This window comes from Monodelphis domestica, chromosome 1, assembly GCF_027887165.1.
Source record: "Monodelphis domestica isolate mMonDom1 chromosome 1, mMonDom1.pri, whole genome shotgun sequence".
Taxonomy (NCBI): Eukaryota; Metazoa; Chordata; class Mammalia; order Didelphimorphia; family Didelphidae; genus Monodelphis; species Monodelphis domestica.
This window is the reverse complement of record NC_077227.1, coordinates 205717677-205739888: the sequence shown is the minus strand read 5'-3', so window position 1 is coordinate 205739888 and position 22212 is coordinate 205717677. Positions and strand designations below refer to the sequence as shown.

General features: G+C 34.8%; 1 protein-coding gene across 4 annotated transcripts in view; it reads right to left on the bottom strand.

Annotated features, from left to right (window-relative positions):
* SNAP23 (synaptosome associated protein 23) overlaps positions 1–22212 on the bottom strand; it is a 62468-nt gene that overhangs the window by 5593 nt on the left and 34663 nt on the right. For 3 of the 4 annotated variants that reach the window (XM_007472422.3, XM_056810335.1, XM_001362465.5), the window contains exons 2-6: positions 15800–15903; positions 14029–14070; positions 13390–13438; positions 11443–11560; positions 5447–5479 (exon numbers count right to left, since the gene is read on the bottom strand). In XM_007472422.3, the coding sequence (XP_007472484.1) occupies positions 5447–5479; positions 11443–11560; positions 13390–13438; positions 14029–14070; positions 15800–15856 (299 nt within the window). In that variant the 5' untranslated portion in view covers positions 15857–15903. The remainder of the gene's footprint in view (positions 1–5446; positions 5480–11442; positions 11561–13389; positions 13439–14028; positions 14071–15799; positions 15904–22212) is intronic. The other variant, XM_003339475.4, reaches the window with a different exon arrangement.

Genomic DNA, 22212 nt, shown 5'->3' with positions numbered 1-22212 from the left:
TATAGCATGAAACTAAAAACCAAAATAATTTCAAATGTAGTAGAAAATGTAATATGTCTGGGCATCTTGGATTTATGGTTGGGTTAAAGCTGGGAAAGATTCAAGAGAGATACCTGTTTTCAGCAAAGGAAGTAGGGAAAGACTAGGGACGAGAAAAATCTAGTGAGACAGGACCTAGGTCATATTAAAGGACATAGGTTTCTGTATGAACTCCCTGGGTCTCTAGCAGTTTCAGTCAACTTCTCTTGGGGAATAAGGAGCCATCCATGGGAAAAGGAAATAAAACCTTCCTTTCAGCCAGAAGTCAATCTACATGAACAAAATCTATTTTACCTTCACAAAGTCATAAGTCAGTTAGCCAATACCAATTTACTCACTGAAATGTGCACTGACTGACTTCAGAGATGGATCTAGGGAATCATTTAGTTTGACCTGTAGTTGAACAATTTCTTCTAAAATATTCCTAGTGAGTAATTTGGTCCATTCCAAAGGAATAGGAATTGGAATTGGAAACTCACCATCTCCTGAAGCAATTCATCCTACAGACAACTTAACTTTTCCCCTTATACTGAATCTAAATCTGCCTTTGCCAATTTTCAGAGTAGATCTATTATAAATTACAGAACCAACCTCTGTTATGCCTCTCTCTAAATAAAAAATGTTTCATATCTATTCTGCTCCTTTAACTTCCTTTAATAAGAATGTTTGCCCACAAAACGGAAATACCTAGCTTCCTAACTTTTAGAGTTTCAGTTAAAGCATAATCAGTCACTATATCAGGATAATAGGCTGTTTTTATACATGAAAAAGGACGAGTAAGTTGCTGAAAGAAGGGTCTAAGGACTTTAAAATATAATTTAAATTAAAATCCTTAAAAAAACTGGCACATAGAAATACTTAAAAAGCATTAGTTTTAAATATTCTTAAAATATGTGGTTCACATTTTCCATACTACTGGAATGTTTTATAGCGATTTTTTATTTTTTATATATTATTTACTTTTTAGCACTTTTAAAATTTGAAGTTCCAAATTCTCCCCCTCAACCCCTTCCCTCATCCACAGAGAAGGCAAACAATACATCAATTATCTATGTGAAATTATGCAAAACATACTTCCATATCAGCCATATTGAGGGAAGAAGGAAAGAAAAAGAAGGGAGGAAGGGAAGAAATGAAGGAAGGAAGGAAATTAAACTTCAATTTGCACTCAAAGGTTATCAGTTCTCTTTCTTGTGGTAGATAACATTTTTTTCATCATAGGTCCTTTGGAATTATCTTGGATCATTGTAATGACCAGCATAGTCAAGTCCTTCACAGTTAATCACTGCAACATTATTATTATGTAAAATGATCTCTTGGTTCTGCTCACTTCACTTTTCATCTGTTCATATAGATCTTGTCATGTTTATTCTGAAACTATCCCCCTACTCAGTTTTGCTGGATAGATAATTCTTGGTTATAATCATCAAGTTGATAGCATTCTCTGTCATAAGTCTTTCAGGATTGTCCCAGATCACTACATTGCTGAGAGTAGCCAAGTTTTCACAGATAATCATCATCCAGTATTGCTGTTACTGTGTACAATGTTCTCCTAGTTCTGCTTATTTCATTCTACATCAGTTCCTGCACATCTTTCCAGCTTTTCCTGAAATTATCTTGCTTATCTTTTCTTTAGCACAATAGTATTCCATCACCAACAGGTATCACAATTTGTTCAACCATTTATCAATTGATAAACATCTCAATTTCCAACTCTTTGCCATCATCAAAAGACCAGCTATAAATATTTTTGTACAAATAGGTCCTTTCCCAGTTTTTATTAACTCTTTGGGATACAGACCCAACAGCAGCATTATAGGATCAAAAGGTATGCATAGTTTTATAGCCTTCTGGGTATAGTTCCAAATTGCTCTCCAGAATGGCTGGATCAGTTCACAACTCTACAAACAATGCATTAGTGTCCCAATTTTCCCCACTCCTCCAAAATTTACTACTTTCCTTTACTACCACATTAGCCAATCTGATAAGTGTGAGGTGGTACCTCTGTATTGTTTTAATTTGTATTTCTCGAATCGAGTGATTCAGATCATTTTTTCGTATGATTATTTGGCTTTGATTTCTTTATCTGAAAAGTGCTTATTCATATCCTTTGAGTATTTGTCAAATGGATTGAATTCTTATAAATTTGACTTAATGCTTTATAAATTTGAGAAATTAGACCTTTATCAGAGATATTTGTTAAAAAAAAATTTTCCCCAGTTTGGTTTCCCATTTAATCTTGGTGAGATTAGTTTGGTTTGTACAAAAGCTTTTTAATTTAATATAATCAAAATCATTCATTTTACATCTTATGGTACTCTCTCTTGTTTGGCCATAAATTCTTCCCTTGCCCAAAGATCTACCAGGTAAATTATGCTGTGTTCCCCTAATTTAGTTATAGTGCCATTCTTTACATCTAAATCATGTATCCATTTAAACCTTATCTTGGCATAAGGTGTGAGAATATTGGTCTATACCTAGTTTCTTCCATACTATTTTCCAATTTTCCCACCAGTTTTTATTAAAGAGTTTTTATTCCAAAAGCTGGGATCTTTGAGTTTATCAAACACTAGGTTGCTAAAGTCATTTGCCCTTGCATATTGTACATCTAATCTACTCCACTGATCTATCATTCTATCTCTCAGCCAGTACCAGATTGTTTTGTTGATTGCTGCTTTAGAGTATAGATTGATATCTGGTACTGTTAGGCCTTCCTTCAAATTTTTTTTAAAAAATTATTTTCTACAGCCAGCTTTTGTACCTCTTTTTCCAATTCTACTTTATAAGAAGTTATTTCCTTCAGTGAATTTTTGTACACCTTTTCCATTCAGTCTATTATGCTTTTTTAGAGGTTCTTTTCTTTGGTGAATTTTTGTGCCTCTTTTACCACTGGGCCATTTCTGTTTTTTTAAGATATTTTTTTTTTGTACAAACAAAACCAATGTAACCAAAATTAGAAAGAAAGCAACAAATTGGGAAACAATCTTCATAACAAAAACCTCTGACAAAGGTCTAATTACTCAAATTTATAAAGAGCTTAAATCAATTGTACAAAAAAATCAAGCCATTCTCCAATTGATAAATAGGCAAGGGTCATGAACAGGCAGTTTTCAGCCAAAGAAAACAAAACTATTAATAAGCACATGAAAAAGTGCTCTAAATCCCTGATAATCGGAGAGATGCAAATCAAAACAACTCTGAGGTATCACCTCACACCTAGCAGATTGGCTAACATGACAGCAAAGGAAAGTAATGAATGTTGGAGGGGATGTGGCAAAATTGGGATATTAATTCATTGCTGGTGGAGTTGTGAATTGATCCAACCATTCTGGAGGGCAATTTGGAACTATGCCCAAAGGGTGATAAAAGACTGCCTGCCCTTTGATCAAGCCATAGCACTGCTGGGTTTGTACCCCAAAGAGATAATAAGGAAAAAGACATGTACAAGAATATTCATAGCTGCGTTTTTTTGTGGTGGCCAAAAATTGGAAAATGAGGGGATGCCCTTCAATTGGGGAATGGCTGAACAAATTGTGGTACATGTTGGTGATGGAATACTATTATGCTAAAAGGAATAATAAAGTGGAGGAATTCCATGGAGACTGGAACAACCTCCAGGAAGTGATGCAGAGTGAAAGGAGCAGAGCCAGGAGAACATTGTACACAGAGACTGATACATTGTGGTACAATCGAACGTAATGGACTTCTCCATTAGTGGCAATGCAATGTCCCTGAACAATCCACTGGGATCAAGGAGAAAACAAAAACACTACCCTCAAGCAGAGAACAAATGGGGGGAGTAAAAACACAGAGGAAAGGCAACAGCTTGACTACAGGGGTGGAGGGGAGATATGATTGAGGAGAGAGACTCTAAATGAACACCTTAATGAAAATACCAACAACATGGAAAAGATTTCAGACTGAGGACACGTGATACCCAGAGGAATCACACATCACCACTGGGAGGGGGGTGTGGGGAAGAAAAAGAAAACGATCTTTGTTTCTAATGAATAATGTTTGAAAATGACCAAATACTAATGTTTAAAAAAAAGATATTTTTTTCAATTTTATTGTGCCTCTTTTACCAAACTATTCATTCTCTCTTCATAATTTTCTTACATCACTCTGAATATCCCAGTTTTTCTTCTACCATTCTTATCTTTCTAACTCTTACAAGATTTCTTGTGTCTAATTTGCATGTTTTTAAATGCTTCAATAACTTTCTGCCTTTCTTTCCTGAGGGGAGGGGACAGCTATCACTATACTCTCTTTCCTCAATGAAAATTTTTCTCCATTTCAGATTTTTAAAATACTATAATATGCGCAAAGTAAAGTAAGTCAAATGTCACACATTGGCCTTGTTTTAAAATGTCAATCTTTAAGATAATTCCAAAGGATTTGTTAAGATGAAAAATGCTATCTACTTTCAGAGAAAGAACTGATAAAATCAATACAGATCAAAACATACTTTTTTCTTGTTTTGGGGGGAGTAGCAGGGTTGGGTTTTCTTTTACAACATAAATGAATTTCACAATATGGAAATATGTTTTTCATGACTACCCATGTACAACCTATGCTTGCCATCTCAATGAGGTGGAGGTGGGAAAAGGAGAGAGAGAATTTGGAATTCAAAATTATTCAAACCAAATGTTAAATTACTTTTACATGTAATCAGGAAAAATAAAACTTAAAATGAACAAAATAAATTTAAAAGATTTTCTATCTTGCTTGGTTCCTCAAGTTGATCATTTCTCTGTGTGAAGATGGTTGGCAGGCTTTATCACTGGATCTCTTGGAAGTCTCATTCATTAGTCACTGCATTTATCAGAGTTCCTAAGTCTTTCAAAATTGTTCTTTCTCACAATGCTGTTATTGTGCCAGTAGTTCTCCTGATTCATTTCACTTTATTCTAGATTAATTCTGACAAGTTTTCCCAATTTTCTCATGTTTTATGCCACAATCATATCCCGTTACCTTTACATGCCTTAATTTGTTCAATTATTATCCAACTGATGGGAACTTTAAAATCTCAATGGGCCTAGTAGTGGCATTGCTGGGTCAAAGGATATATCCAATTTAGTGCCTTTGGGGCATAGTTCTAAACATATATTTTCTATCACACATCACAACAAAACTCCACTCATAATATCCATGCACATGCAAATATAGCCAGTTGAAGCATCACCTTTAGATAGCAGGTTAACAGCTCAGATTGCGCCAAAAGACTGCATCCTAAAGTTCACTTTGATCAATTACCGAGCCAGCCTCTGATGTTAAATCTTCATTTTTAGTAAGCATATTAGAAAGGAAAAGATTAGGTAAGAGAGTGAGATACACAAAATAGTAAATAGCAGCAAAAGAGAAGCAGGTTTAGTTAGAATTTTTAAAACAGCATTTAGAGTCCTGCCTTGTTTTATAGAAACAACCAAGATCGGAGAATCTGAATAAAAAGGAGGGAAAAAAAGAATCATAAAGTATTTAAACTTGAGAATGTTTCATTTCAAGCCACAAGACCATCTAATTGATGAAATTCTAACTTAAAATTAACCCAAAAGTTCAATATGTGCACAAAACCATTTTTCAGGTCTGACCAGGTCACAGCAAAATAAGATTTGTTTTGCATACTATAATAGCTCAAGTTTTGAAAATTTTTCACATTTAATTGAGTTCTCAAAAAGTCCAGATGGTTTTGAAGCTTCTGGTTATAGTATATAGGTAACAATTGTTTTGCTGATTCAATTATATATCATGTCATTTCTCTATTCAAAACACCTTAATGACTTGTGTTCAATCACTCTTCATAACCCTATTTGGGGCTTTCTTGGCAAAGATACTGGAATGGTTTGCCATTTCCTTCTCCAGTTCATTTCACAGAAGAGAAAGCTGAAATAAACCAAGCTAAGTGACTTGCCCAGGATCGCACATGTATTAAGTGTCAGTCCAGATTTAAACTCAGGTCTTCCCAACTCCAGGTCCAGCATGCTATCTACTGCACCACCCAGCTGCCCCAACCTACTGCTAACAAGTAAAACATGGAATATCTCAAAAGTCTTAGTGTAATTTTAAGATTTACAGTCCTCTATAAAGTCTTTTTCTGGGGGAGTGGTTAACTTTACTTAACATTCATTTTTAACAGTTTTGAGTTCTAAATTCTCTCCCTCCCTCCTCCCTTAAGATGAACAATATGGTATCAATTCCTGTATGAAGTCTTTACACATCCTCCAACTTCCTTTGCAGAAGCATACTCTAGCCTTACTGCATAAAATACAGAATTGTTTTAGTGTAGTAGCCAATTTTGTTGATTTTTCCCCTCTTTCTCTTTTTTATTTTTATTTTATAATGGATGGCTCTGGGGGGAATTCAGGTGTTACAAAAACAAAAGACATTTAAAAAAGATAAGCTGTAATTAGAGAGAAGAATCTCAAAGTTCCAGGTCTCAGAGATATAGATAATTATGAAAATATCAAGGCATAAGATGTGAACCAACAGTGTGTAATTGAAGTAGGACAGAGGAGGTCACTAGAGTTAAATAAAGCATTTAAGAAATTGTGGGGCTGTATTGTAAGAGGGGATCATCAACATGAATATTAGGAGAGGAAAAGACTACCTGCATGAATGTGTCCTAAGTTTCTAAGAAGATCATAAGGTTAATATTTTTTTCACTACAAAGAGTAGCTGCTTAATAAATGTTTAATTGAAATGTATGACAATACACTAGATTCTGAAGCCACCAACTACAAATGATGTTGAGAGCTACTTAGTTAAATAACTAATATAATAGAGAGTATAATCTGAATATGATAAATTGGGACACTAGACATTTCATCATCCTGGGACTTTTAATCTGAAGTATACTTCATTTCAAACTAATATTAATTACATAGTCAACTGTAATTAAAATGTACATCTTAAACTGATTACCTTTGAAGAAAAAAGATTAACATCAAGGACTTGAAAGTGGAGATGCTAAGCTGGGCTTGGAGATTCAGCAAAAGCCTTTTGTAGGAGCTGATACTTGATCAGAGTCTTCAAAAGACCCAGAGGTTCAAAGAAGTGGAAGTGAGGAGGGAGAGGGTCCTAAGAAACTAGAGGACAGGCTTGGCGGAGGCATAGGGGCAGGAGATGGAATATTTTATATGAGAAACTGCAAATAAAACCATTTAGGAATGTAGAGTGCATGAAATGTGGAGTACTATGTGATCTATCTAAGATATAGGCGAAAGCCAGATATGGAGAGCTTTAACTTGCTAGATGAGGAGTTTATATATTGTCCAGAAGCCTCAGGAAGTCACCAAAGCTTACTTGATCAGGAAAATGACAGGTATCACTTGTACTTTAGGAATATCATTCTGGAAGCTGGGTGGAATATGGATGAGAGAGGCTATTGCTACTATCATCTAGGTGAAAAGAGATGAGTGCCTGGATTAGAGTGCTAGCCCTTGAAATGTAAAGTAGTTAGATGTGAAAGATGTGGTGGAAATAGAGTTGAAAAAAAGATGTGGTGTCATATTAGATACAGAGAGTACAGGGATGGATGCCATGCCTCTTCTCTAAGCCCATAGCCACCTTTTATTTGTTTCAGAAATGAGACTCACTTAACAGTTTGTATGCAGAAAGATCATCAAAGAAAATGGATGTCCCATGGTTCCATAAATACTTCTGGCATAAGTATATTGAGGAGATGATGATGGAGAGGTACTCAGTGTCCTTATTTTACTTTGTTTCCCTTTTCTAGTATAAGCAGTATGGCTTTCATGGAAGCCTGAGAAAAACAGAGAAGCATAGAGCTCAAACACGGAATCTCATAGAGAAAAAATTCCCCAAAGTAGTTATAATACAATGGAATTAAGGCACCTACTGTGAATAAATATTTGATCCTTGAAGAAAACTTCAGCTCCTCGACAAGGGAAAACTTTACTTATCCTATTTTACTACTCATCAGGCCTACCTCTAAACAATTAAAAGGATAGGTTTTTTTCATAAAACCAAGGAAGAGAAAAAGATTGCAAAAAAAGAAAAGGAACTATTGACTGAGATGGATGAAATAATAACGAAGAGAGCAAGCAAAGCAACTAGACTTTTATTGAGCTTTTGTTTTCTCTACAAAGAGAAAATGAGCTTCAGACTGAAAAGAACAAGTAAAAATGACTAACAGGAAGCTGAGGTGACAGGCATTGTCTGGCTGCTGATAGTAAGTCCCAAGTCACCAGGCTCCAATGAAGTATATTCTAGATTACTGAACAAGCAAACAGAAGTGACTGCTGAACCACTGTCAGTGATCTATGGAAGAATGTAGAGAACAGAAGTGAAGTCACAAGCCTGGAAAAAGTCATATATTTTCTGTTGAACACTGGATTGAGAAGAGTCTGCAAACTCTAGGTCTGAGTTTGACTTTGGGGTCCTTGCAAAATTTAGAACAAATTGATTATTTAGAAAAAAATGATTATTAAATGGTTAAAGAAAATTGAGTATATACTTGGGAAAGGAAGCAGTAATCACAAGGAGCCATTATCATGGTTTCACCACGAACAAGTTATGCCAAATGGATTACTAGCTTAAGAGAATGTTGTCGTTTTAACACAGACTTCAACAAAGCTTCAGACAAAGCTTCTCATACTATCCTTTTGTTGACAAAATGAAGAAGTATGAGCCAGAAATATGTACAGTCAGATAGATTCAGAAATGGCCAACTGATCCCAAAGAGCAATCTGCAAATAGGTCTCCAGGAGAATGCTCAAAGTATCTGGCCTTGTACAATTAAACTTTTTTTGAGTGATAAATAGGCAGAGATAAAATGCTTATCTAGTATGTAAACTACACAGAATCCAAAAAGGTCTAGAACACTGGATTGAATTTAAGATGAGCAAATGTATCATCTTAACAACTACTTAAAAATTTTTTTAAATTAACCTCACAAGTTCAAAACAGAGAAGACATAGCTAAACAGCAGTTCAGAAAAAGATTTTAAAGTTTCAGTGGGCAGAAAATTAAAGGAGTCAACAGTGCAAATGTCAGGTCATGTTTGTTTAGAGAACATCCAGAGTAGGGCAACCAAAATGGTGAAGGAGCTTAAGATCATACCATAAAAGTATAGGAAAAGAAATGGGAATATATAGCAGAGAGAAGAGACTTAGGAGAGACATTCTGGCTTCATTCAAACACTGCCATGTGGAAAAATAATTAGATTTGTTCTACATGGACCTAGAGGGCGCAATACAGAAGCCAACTTTAACTCAAAATAGGGATATATTTCTTAATGATGAGAATCATCCCAAAACAGGAAAAAACTGCCTTGAGAAAATAGTGGATTCCTCCTTAGTGGAGGTCCACAAGTGAAGTCTGGATATACTCATTAGCCAGGTAGAGAAGGGAAGGGGATTCATGGTCAGCTATGGTGGAATAGACTAGAGGGCCTGAAAGGTAATATCTAAAACTCTGTGATACTTTGATTTATCTTATATGTCATTAAAGCAGTAGGAAGAAAACTAAGAGCCTGAATAAGTATGGAAAAATTTTATCTACTCTGTCTTTTTGATAAACACTAAACTTAGCATTTGAACAACTTAGGCCAATTTATTTGGGGGTAATATTTGCAATCATGAGTCACAGGAACTTATTTACCTGAAAGCCTGACAACAAAGAAACAGCTCTTTCATTCCCACCTATTTCTGGTAGCCAAAGAGCCCCAAATGTAAAGCTTTTGACAGAAAAGCTATAAACAAGTGGAATAGCTGCAACAAGAAGTAGGTATAAGTTGGAATATGTATGAAGCAATGGAAAATGAAGACCTTCAGCACTATGAACATAGTCATTCAACTGTAAGACAGCTATACGTTGTCACTTTTTATAACTTATTAGAATAAAAAAATACTGCCAGTGTGTTTTCTTTTCACTGAAAATTTAACAAATTAATAACCCTTTCTCATGAAGGTAATTGGTAAAACTGATTTGTTCAAAATTAACCTATAATTCTGAATACTTAAATCTTTTCTGCTATTAATAAGAGGTTGGCATAAAAAAGGGCAAGAAGAGTGAAATTAATAAGAATTAAATGTCATTTATAATTTTAACAATTCATTTAATGGATGTTTGTCGAATGCTATCCTATTGTAGGTGCTACTCTAAGATAGTCTTGAGAGTACAGCTTTCAAACATTTATCATATACAGTTTTCAGTGAACAACCACTTATGAAAAAACTCACCTCAAACTTCAGAAGCTTCTTTGGACACTGCAACAGTCTAGTTTGGGAATCCCTGTCTACAATTCCAAACCATCCATCAGTTGCTGCCTGATTAATTTTCCTAAAATATTGCTCTATGTTATATTCCTAACTCCAGGATCCATAACTACCCCAAAGACCTTTATTGGAGATCTATAGTAATGCTATATATGAATGTAGGTTCAAACTCTTCAAATTTCCATTCTAGGCTTTCCATCATGCACCTAGCCTCATTTCTCAGTAGTCATCACATGAATCCTCCATTTCAATTATTAGACCCACTTCTTCACTCTCCTCCTCACATGCCACACTCATTCTTATCTACATGCCCTTTCTCATACTATTACCTCCAAATGGAATATTCTCATCTGCCTAATCTAGTCTTGCCTATCACTCAAAGTTGACCTTTAGTCCTGTCTTTTCATTAAAATTTCTCTTTCTCCTTTATTTAGCTCTTGTAGGCTAGATAAAGAACACCATTTAGCATTTGCTATGTACTTCTAGTATTATTTACTATTGTTTCTCCAACATTATTATGAGTTCTTTGAAGGCAGAATCATTGAATTAGAGCTAGAAGAAACCTAAGCAGTCATCTAGTCCAATTCCTTCATTTCAATAGCAGGAAACTGAGGCCCAAAACAGGTAAGGAACTTGCCTAAGGTCATATAGTTAGCATCAAAACCAGAAGTATAACCTAAGACTTCCAAATAAATCCATTATTTAGCAACCCATAATGCTGCCACTTCATGTTGCCTATCTCTACTTGTACTGGAAGTGATAAATAGTAAGCAGGCAGGTATTTACTATGATGAAGTACTTTCTATAAAACCTGCCTTATTAATAGTTACTTATTGATTGCTAGTAAAAGAAAATATTAACTTTATTCTGCTTTTTGACTTCCAGAAGCATATTTTCCATCCACTTCTTAGACCAAAAAACCTCAAGATACATATTTTAAAACAGGATGGATTTAAAATTGTGGTTTTCAGGGATGCAATGAAGTCTTTAATTTAGTCTTAAAACTACACAAACATTTCAATAGAAGAAAAGCTGGGAACAAGGGATCTTTCTATAAAGCTTGTATAGCAGTTTAAAACAATCACTGCCATAAAAAACAAAAACCTCTCAAAATATCCTCTAGGTAAACAATGGTGAGTTTTCAGGCTTTGAGTAATCAACTCACCTATTCCAAGGGCAAACACAAAGGCCGCAACATTTGTTGAGTTCTGTTAACGTCTTCTCTGCTTCTCTCATGTCTTTATTTATTTGGTCCATGCCTTCTTCTATGCGGTTCAGTTTTTCTAAGAAGAGTTTTTGGAAGGTTATATTTTTGGGAAAGTTACTGGCTATCACAAATGTTCTAGGAAGCCTCCCAACCTGAAAATATTGCTGTATGAAGCAATATAATATGATACAGTTCCAAATCTAATAATGCATTGATCTGATCTAGTAAATGTCTAGAATAGCAGCAAAAGACATAATAGATAGCAAATACTATCTGACATGAAGTCAATTTGGCATATGCCAAACTTCAAAGCATCCAAGTCCCCCAATATCAGAATCTGAACTGACCCCAGGAAGAGCTTAGGGACATAGTTCTATTTTAGAATCACACAGGCTGAGGTCTGCTTTGGAACAAGATACCTGACATTATCCCTAGCTCAGTAAGTTCAAACCCCAGAACCTTGAGAACTAGGCCCATCTGACACTGAGCCCCAAGGAATATTCCAATTTGAATGTCCTACTTGTTTAGGTCACTATTCAGATTTAACCTGATTTCCGATTATACAATAACTTCTTTTTTAAAATGTAAACACTTACCCTCTGACTTAGAATTGATGCTAAGTATTCCAAGGCAGAAGAGCAGTAAGGGCTAGGCAATGGGGGTTAAGTGACTTGCCCAGGGTCACACACCTACTGTGAACCTTAAAAATTCTCAGACCCTACTTCATAAGGTTGGATTGTGAACCTTAAAAATTCTCAGACCCTACTTCATAAGGTTGGGTTAAGACCATTCCCTCTTTAAACAATGAAGGAACTTAGATCAGGAATGTGAAGACCTCTACTCCACCCCTACTTAAGGCTGCTTTAGGGGAAGAAACTCCTTGCTGAACAATGAAAAATACTTAAACCCATACTTATAGTAAGACAACAGTTCTTAAGCTGTGCCTATTTTTAGATCTAATACAAAAAGGTGCTAAGTACCTATAAAGGTCAGGCGACTTGTGAATTTACAAGGAGCAAAGAGGTGAGAAACTTACTCAGAGGTTTTCTGGTGTGAACTTAATTAAAAATTTAAGCCTTCTTAGGTATAAATTAAGAATGGTCTGTCCTTTGAAAAACATCTACTGTGATTGGTAGATGTGAGAACTTAGGGGAGGTGACATAGGAGAAAATTCCCTTTATAAGGAAAGGAAAAGCTGAGTCTCGGGACAGTCAGAAGAATCTCTCTCTGGAGATGGATGGATGGCTGAACTGGTGTCTCTGAACTAGAATCCTTGCTTGGACAGATCTTGTGGTGAATGATTTAAGACTGACAGATTTCTCTCTTAAGACTCAGGTCTAGGCCATGTTGGCTAAGGCCCTTCATACTTATTCCTCTCTTATTCTCTCTCACTTTCATTAATTCCTCATTTGTATGAATTAAAATCTCTGTAAAATCCAGTTGACTTGGGTATATTTTAATAATTGGGAATTTTCCCCTGGCGACCACATTTTATTTGATTTAAAAACAAAAACTGTCTTGAAAACTTATTTTCTGAGGTCACAATTTACTCATCCACTCTTTTAACTGCCTCAGTTTATGTCTTCCACTATTTTAATTATTACACTATGAAGTGTCTGAGGCCAGATTTGAACCTAGGGCCTCCCATCTGTAGGTCTGGTTCTCAATTCACTGAGCCACCTAGCTCCCTCTTATAGTAACTTCTTTTAACGCCTCCAATGAAGAAGTCAAAACACTGTACAAACGAAATGTGAATGAGGTTTGAGGTAAAGGAAATGTACCGTCCAAAATAAGGAAGAAAAACATTTTGGAAACCTCTATGAAAAAGCCTTGTGAATGCAGCAAATCAGTATAGGTCATATGCAAAGTAAAATTTAGAGCGTCTTCCAATGACTCCAAACTCACCCCCTTGTTCATCCAGCATAGTGATGGTTTTGATTCCTGCATCCTGAGACTGAAAGAAGTAAAAAAAAAAAAGTCTAGAGTATAGTTAAAGTAGAAGGACTAATATTTACAAATGTAAAACAAGAGGCCCCTAGAAAACAGAGAAAACATCAAGAAAGTAAAATTATAAACAAATTAAGCCAGGATTCTAGAAGTGCATTGTACAGTATAGTCAGCATTTGAAATAAAAAGCGAATCAGTTATAGACTTTTATTAAATTAGTTACTCCTGCCATGCTATACTAGTGGAAGAGGAAAAATCAAGTGTTAACCTTACTTAGCTTAATGACATTAATACTTCCTGGTTTCAAACAAAACACGGATTGTCCTCCTGTACCTACTGAACTCTTTAAGAACACCAATTCAAAAAAAAAATCCCTCCTTGCTTAATTCCTGTACTTGAACAGACAGAACTGACTTCATGTCAAACATAAGGTTATCTGAGCAATAAATATATTACAGGGCATTAATGGTCCAAATGCTAAATAGGCCACAAGCTTGTAATATAGAGCTGTGTAGGGAGAACAGTGGCATCATGTTGTGACAGATCATATCCACCAAGATACTCAAGTGTAGGCTATTTCTAGTAACATTCTCTTACCTCAATTGCTAAACCCAGGATTCTCCTTGTACTTTCCAGGGACTAGAAAAAAAATGAAAAACATAGCTTTAATCTAACATTCTAGGGTGCAATGGAAAATAAGCATCATTTAAAAATAAAAATCTGTTAACATGTTGAGGATGTCATTTCCTACTATGTGAGAAATCAATGCAAACTATCCCTTATACAACATAAAAACAACCACATTTGTTCATTAAAGTTGCAAATTTATTTTTACCAAATGCTCCAAGAGATACTGGGGGTTAGTCAGGTTAATCACAGAATTTGAAAATCAAAAGGAACCTCTATAGCCATCAAATTCAACTCATGCCTCACAGTAATACCCATTATAACATATCCTACAAGTGGTTATCCAGCTTCTGGGTGAAGACCTCTATCTCTCAATCTTTGAAGAGGTCTGATCACTAAGAAGTTTTTCCTAACATCAAGCCTCTTTGCAAATTCCTCCAGTGTTCTTGATTTTGCCCTAAGGAACAAAATGCAAGAAGATGGATCCCTCTGCCACAGGAAAGCCTTTCAAAAATCTGAAGAGAACTATCAGAGTCCCAACATATTTTTTTCTCCATGCTTAACCTTCCCATTTCCTTCAACTGATCCTCAGATATCAAGAACTCAAAAGTCTTTTTCACCATTCTCACGGCCATCTTCTGCTTGGTGCCCAAAAAGTGACTACCATTCTGCAAATGACATCTGACAGATGAACTGTCACCTCCTTATTCCTAGAGGCTATGCCCCTCTTATAGCAGCTCAAGACTAAATGAGCTTTTTAGATTCCATACTACTTTGATGAGATTCAAACTTTGAGATATTTTTCAGAACTGCTATTTATACATGCCCGAAACTCAAGACTTTACATTTATCCCTACTGAGTTTCATCTTAATAGATTCGGCCTAGTGCATTAATCTTATGAAATTTTTGGATTTTGTCACACAGCATATTAACTATCCTTCCCAGTTCTATGTCATCTACAGATGTGATGAGTATACTATCTCTGTTTTTATCCAAGTCATTAATAAGAACTTTAACTAGCACAAGGCTAACCAAAGAGCCCTAGATCATCAGTATATCTTCAAACCTATTTTCAAAATCCTCAATCAACAGATCAATAAGCAGCTACTATGTGCTAGGCACAAAACTAGGTGTTGAGAATACAAAGATTAAAAATAAACAATCCTCATCTCTTCATATGGATAGACATCAATCTTGTTTATTATTATTATTATTATTATTATTATTATTATTATTATTATTATTATTATACCTCTCACCTGAACTGGTGCAACTGCCTAATTGCATTTCCTTACTCAATTATCTCCAATCCAACCACATAGCTGCCAAAGTAATCTTCTTAAAGCACAGATTCGGCCATGTCAGTCCCCTATTCAAATTTTACATGGCTCTAGGCCATGTAATAATATATGTATATAATAAATATAATATAATATAATATAATATAATATAATATAATATAATATAATATATACAATACAATACAATACTATACAATACAATACAATATATATGTATAATATCTCTAGTGCCTCTGTTTAGGCTGGAGTGTGTTAGAATTTACTTTTAACTAGTTTTTGTTATTGTTTTGAGGAGAAAAGATGACAAGGCAATTATACAAATCATCAGGCAATAAATACCAACTGAATTCTTTGGTCTAATCAATCAACAAGCATCTATTAAAGGACTAAAGTTGGCCAAAATAGCCTTTAAGATAAGAGATGTGAAATGAATGTTTACCTCATCTGTCACCTGGTGCGCCCTTAGCTGAATTTCTTCTGCTGATAGATTATCCATGATGGATCAAAATTCTTGGTAAGCAAAGAAACAGGAACTGAGATACTCTGTTTTAAAAAAAAGGAATAGGATTCAAGGTTTAAAGTATATTATTTTCACCTTAGAAGATCTCCTTTAAGAGTTACACAAACTGATAGAAAGTGAAGTGAGAACCAGGAAAAATTTGTGAACAGTTACTGATGATCAACTGTGAATGACTTAGCTATTCTCAGCAATACAATGATCCAAGACAATTAAGGACTTATGATGAAAAATGCTATCCCCTTCCAGAGAAAGAATTGATGGAGTCTGAATACAGATCAAAACAAATTTTATTTGACTTGGGTTGGTTTTGGGGGGGGAGTGGAGTCTGTGTTTTCTTTCACAAATGACTTATTAGTCATAAATATTTAGCATGAATGCACATGTATAACCTATATCAAATTGCTCAGGGAGGGGAAATAAAGTTAAAAAGAGACTATATGGAACTCAAAAAAATTTTAAATGAATGTTAAAAATTGTTTTTACATGTAATTGACAAAATAAAATATTTTTTAAAAAATTTTAAGATCTCTCCCATTAACTTAATTAAAAAAAAAACATCATTATGTTTGTAATGAAATCTTGGTGGGGGCAAAAAGAAAGTTTTATAAATTAAGAAGCAAGGTAATAAAATATTTTATTAGCTTTTTGAGTAAGACATCTTCTACAATTCAAATTCCAAATTCAAACATTATTGTGCAGAAGCAACCTGATCTAGTGGAGTTAAGAGGAGCTAATCTTAAAGAAAGACCTATTTAAATCTTATCTCTGTTACATTTTAATTATTCTACCCTGGCCAAATAATTTAGAAATTTGCGCAGTTGTTACACAACTACACATGTATAATCAATATCAAAATGCTTGCCTTCTCAAGGAGGAGGGAAGGGAAAGAAGGAAGGAAAGAATATGGAACTTTACAATTTTATTTAAAAGAATGTTACAAATTTTTGTTTACAAATTATTGAGAAAAAATAAAAATTAAATGAAAAGAAATTGCACAGAGAGGTTAATACTATAAATTATAAGTTAAAAAAAATCATAGATTTAGAGTTGGCAAGGACTTAGGAGAGGAACTGTTTTTCAGCACTGGTAGATTTTCCAAGAAGTTGAACTCCCACATCATAAACAAACTAAAAACAAATAGTGTATTAAGTGGAAGACATAAAGATAAGAAATGTTCCCTAGTCTCATGGAACTGATGATCTAGTAGAAGGATAAGATACAAACAAATGCCAAGGGAGTCGAACACAATGAATTCCAGGGTCCCTTCCAGGTCCCTTCCAGGGTCCCTTCCAACTCAAAATCTATAATTATGTGGTCAGATGAACACTGCATATTATATTAAGTGTACTAAAATGCAGCCATATACATGCAAACATACATGTGCTAGGGAAAAGGCTCAAAGAAGACTTTGTAGAAGAGGAGGTGGCACTTGAGTGGGGTTTCAATGGATAAACGCAAAAAAAGGGAACATTCTAGACATAGAAAAGAATGAGAGCAAAGGAAAAGAGACAGGAGGAAAGTGAAGAGTATAAGCATACAGTTTACAAAAGAGATAAATATTACAAGAGGCTGAAAGTGCTAAGGGTGGTGCCAGGAAAAGGCCCTGATCTGATCAAGAGCATATCTAGTCCCTGGTGCCTTTAAACACAAAGTACAACAAAAATACAACCAAGGGTCTTTTTCATATACCTATAATCAAGATTAGTCACTTACAAGGAAAACCCACCACACAATGAACAATATTTTGGTTACCCATTTCTATGAACTCAACTAGGCTGGTTCTTAGAGGAGAGAATTACAGTAATCACCAGACTACACTTGAAAACTAACTGGCAATCCACTGGCAAAGTCTACAAACATTCTACAAATAAATGCTTGTTAAATTTCTTCACAAAAAGCACCTTTTCATTAGTCCTTGATAATTTATATGTTAGTTGAAGAGATTAAGGTATATTGAAATTTGGAGAGTGGGGAGGGTGATCACCCTATCCCAGTGATGATGAGTCTTTTGGAGATCTTAGGGACCAAGTGCCCAAACTGCTACCCTCATACCACATGTGAGCCCCCTGCCTTACCCCAGACAGGGGAGGGAGGAAGCACTCCCATTGGGCTGCTGGGCAAAGGGAACAGTGCCCCCCCCCTCAGCACGCTCTGGCAAGTGTGCCATAGGTTCACCAACATAGTCCTATCCCTTAACTCGAATAGCAAGAAGAGCAACTGAATGTTACAATTCTCACTAGTCAAGGTATTATGCTTCTTTCTATTTTTATTTTCAATGGGGGTGGGAGAAATTATAAAAAATAAAATAAAAAGGCTAAGTAGGTATAAAATATATTTTTTGTTCCTATCATTTAATTTTTTTTTACTGATGCCTTATTTTTATATAATTTTTTCCTAATAAGCCCTTCCCAACCCATTTGGAATCTCCTCATAACAAAGTACAGATTTTTTTTAAAAAAGCAATACAATGCTCATGCCTGATAGGATATGCAACATTCTATACCTGTAGTTCACTATTCCTCCTCCTCCTCAGTCCTCTGGAGTCATTGCATTGATCTGAATTCTGAGGACTTTTAAATGTTATTTATCTTTACTTCATTGTGGTCATTGTATATATCATGTTTTCTTGGTGCTGGTTACTTCCTTAGCAACATTTCTTATGAGGCAAGAGCCATATAACCCAATTTGTTCAGTCATTCTCCAATGATTTGGTACCCACATAATATATTATATAGTTTTTTGCAGCCACAGAAAGTACCACTATAAATATTTTAATACACATGGGATCTTTTTCTATTTGTCCTTGGGAGTATGTGCCCAGTAGTGGTTTCATTTGATCAAAGAATATAAACAATTACTTTTCAGGTATTTAATCCACAGTTCCACCAGTTGTATATTACTGTGCCTGTGCTCGCCCAACATTGACCTGACTTTTCTTTGCCTATCAAATCCCTGTGAAGCAAAATCTGCTGCTTTAATTTGTATTTTTCCTATTTTTGTGATTAGGAACATTTTTATATTTATTGATCATTTACATATACATTGTACATTTTAAAAATGTTTTAAAACTGTTCATATTCTCTAACCACTCATCTTTTAAAGAATGATTTTTGGTCTTATATATATATATATATATATATATATATATATATATATATATATATATATATATATATATATATAATTCCTGTATATCTTGGCTAGCAAACCTCCAACAGTCCTATCTGCTACACAGATTTTCCCCCTCCCCTCCATCAATGGCTTCTCTTTGTATTCAATCCTAAGGTTTTTTGTGTGTAAATACTTTTCAATTTCAAATATTCAGAAATGTCTATTTTATCACTTGCCATCTGCTTCATCTATAAATTTTCCTCCGAACTACTGATCTGAAAGTTATTTTTCCTCCTCTTTTCCTATAGATTTTTTGTGACCTTGTATACTAATAGAGTGCCATAGTTTTCTAGAGCTCAGTCACCCCCAAGCCCTAAAGTATCAGTGTAAACCTTAAGAAAAAAAGTTATCTTTCACACAATTAGTATATTTAAAACTATGATTTATCATTTTGCCTTCCTTTCTCTAGAATTAATAAATACATATCAAAACAATACCAATAACAGTCAACCTTAGGCAAAACTGTGGAGGCCAAGTTTATCTTTGTAGTTCTCTTAGAGGTACATGTGGTTTACCTTTCTAAGTAACACATTTAGGGATCACTTCTCAAAGCTCAGTCAAACTACAGCCTTCATTTTGGTTCATTTATGCTTTAGTGTTGAGGAAAAAGTACAAAGAACTTCCCTAGCTCAATGAACAATGCAGCTGTCTTTTGTAAGCCTCACAAACGAGTTCCTGAAGAAGCAAGCTGCTAATGAGTCAGATGCTGAGCACCTGATGAGCCTTTGATTCAGCCAGCTTTCAGAACCAAAGACAGTGGAATTTCTAATCTCCTCCTCTAGGATCAAATAAGAGAAACAACAAAGGAAAGATGTAAAAAGAAAGCTTAGAATAGTCCTAAATTTAGTCAGCTGTTTTGTATCCATTTCCAGTATTAAACATATCTGGATTAACTTGAGAACTAAAAATAAGGATGTTGTGGCAACCACAACACAGTTGCTTAATTTAATTTCTTGAGAAAGGTTATTTTACTCATCACACTGTCTCTTTTCACTTTAGGATCCTATAGATGCCACTTATAGGCCCCAAACTCAAAATCATAGTATTTTTAGAACTGCAAGGAATATTCAGTTTTCTTACTACATATAATCTAAAACAAGAAATCTTAGATGCTAGGAACTAGATTCATATTAGACTAGTAATTCACTTAATGGCAATAGCAAAAGAGAAGACTTTATAATCATCAGAAGGATCTAAAATGGGTTGCTTTTGAGGGGAAGGGGAGTGGAGGAAGGGATCAGAAAAGATATGGAATAATAATAGGTTTCCTCTCAGAGTATGTCTTCAAGAATAAGCAAGATGATCACTTATCAAGTATGTAAATAGTTTGGATTTTATTCAGGTATAGATTGGCTAAATTATCTCTGAAGTCTTTTCCATTTCTGAGATTCACAAATTTCTTCCCAGGAAGTTACACAGGCCTCCAGATCTTTCATACCCACTAGGAACATACATTATCAGTACCACAACAAAGGTCCCACTCACTATTTGACAAAAACTGTTGAGAAAACTGGAAAGCAGTTTGGTAGAAACTAGTTCTAGACCAACATCTCACATCACATACCAAGAACAGATCAAAATAGGTATGTGATTTAGGGTGATACATCACATAAAGGGTTATACCATGAGCAAATTAGGAGACCACAGAAACTTTTACCTGTCAGATCGATGGGTAAAGGAAGAATTTATAACCAAACAACAGATGGAGGGCATTACAAGATGTAAAATGGGTCATTTTGAATATATTAAATTAAAAAAGGTTTGTACAAACCCTACCAATGCAGCCATGACTAGAAAAGTAAAAAACTGGAGAAAATTTTTACAGCAAGAGATCTCTAATAAAGGCCTAATTTCTCAAATATAGAGAACTGAGTCAAATTTATAAAAACATAAGCCATTCCTCAATTGATAAATGGTCAAAGGACACAAACAGGCAGTTTTCATTAGATGAAATCAAAGCTATCTATGGTCATATGAAAAAATACTCCAAATCACTACTGATTAGAGAAATGCAAATTAAAACTCTAAGGTACCACCTTATACCTATCGGTTGGCTAATATGACAAATGTTAAAGGAGATAAGGAAAAATTGGGACACGTCCCAATTTTTAATAATGTAGTGTGAGTAGAGTTCTGAACTAGTCTAACTATTCTGAAGAACAATGAGTAGAAATTTCAGTTGAGCAATAAAATTCAAAGCCAGATTTCAAGGATTGAATGAGTGAAGACTGATTTTTTAAACTTGTCTGTATGATTTCATAAAGAGGTGGAAAGACCCACATGAACTGATGCAGAGTGAAATAAGCAGAAGCAGGAAAGTTCTGTACACAGTAATAGAAATATTATGAAATAATCAACTGTTAAAGACTTAGCTACTCTATAGCAATATAATGATCCAGGACAATTCTGAGGAACTTATGACAAAGAATGCTATTACCCTCCAGAGAATCGACTGTTGGAGTCAGAATGCAGATGAAAGCATACCATTTTCCCCTTTATTTTATTTTATTTGGGTTTTTATTTTGGGTTTTTGTTTTATATGAGTATCTCTTACAAAAATGAACAATATGGAAATGTTATGTATGATAATATACAAATAACCCAGATCAAAATGCTTATCAGTTCCAGGAAGGGAAAGGGAGGGAGATAATTTGGATCAAATAACTTCAGAAAACTTATTTGTAAAATTGTTATTACATGTAATTGGTAAAATAAAATCTTTTAAAATTTTTGTCTGAGAAAAGAGAAATATATGATTGCCTGAGGAACTGGCAAAATCTAGTCAAGGTTTTTTTAAGGAGGGGAGAGACTAGGGCATGTCTGAAGGCAGTAAGAATGAATATAGAGCAGATAGGGAGATATTAAAGATTAAAGGGCTGTGATCAAGAAAGGGTACACATAAAAGGGGGGAAAAGGACATTCTAGGCCACAGGAAACAGTATGAAAAAAGTCTCAGGGTCCAGGAAAAAATAGGTCATGTTCAAGAATAATTAGGAGACTAGCAGGTGGGAAGAATTATGAAAGAGGGGGTGGGGAAAGCACATGTAGAGTTAGCCCACCTCATTATTAGAGCCTGGAAAAAAGGAGGAAAAATTAGGGAATAATGTCAAGTGGAATTTCAAGATTAGGAGAAAGGAAAACAGAACTCAAGATGAATGCTT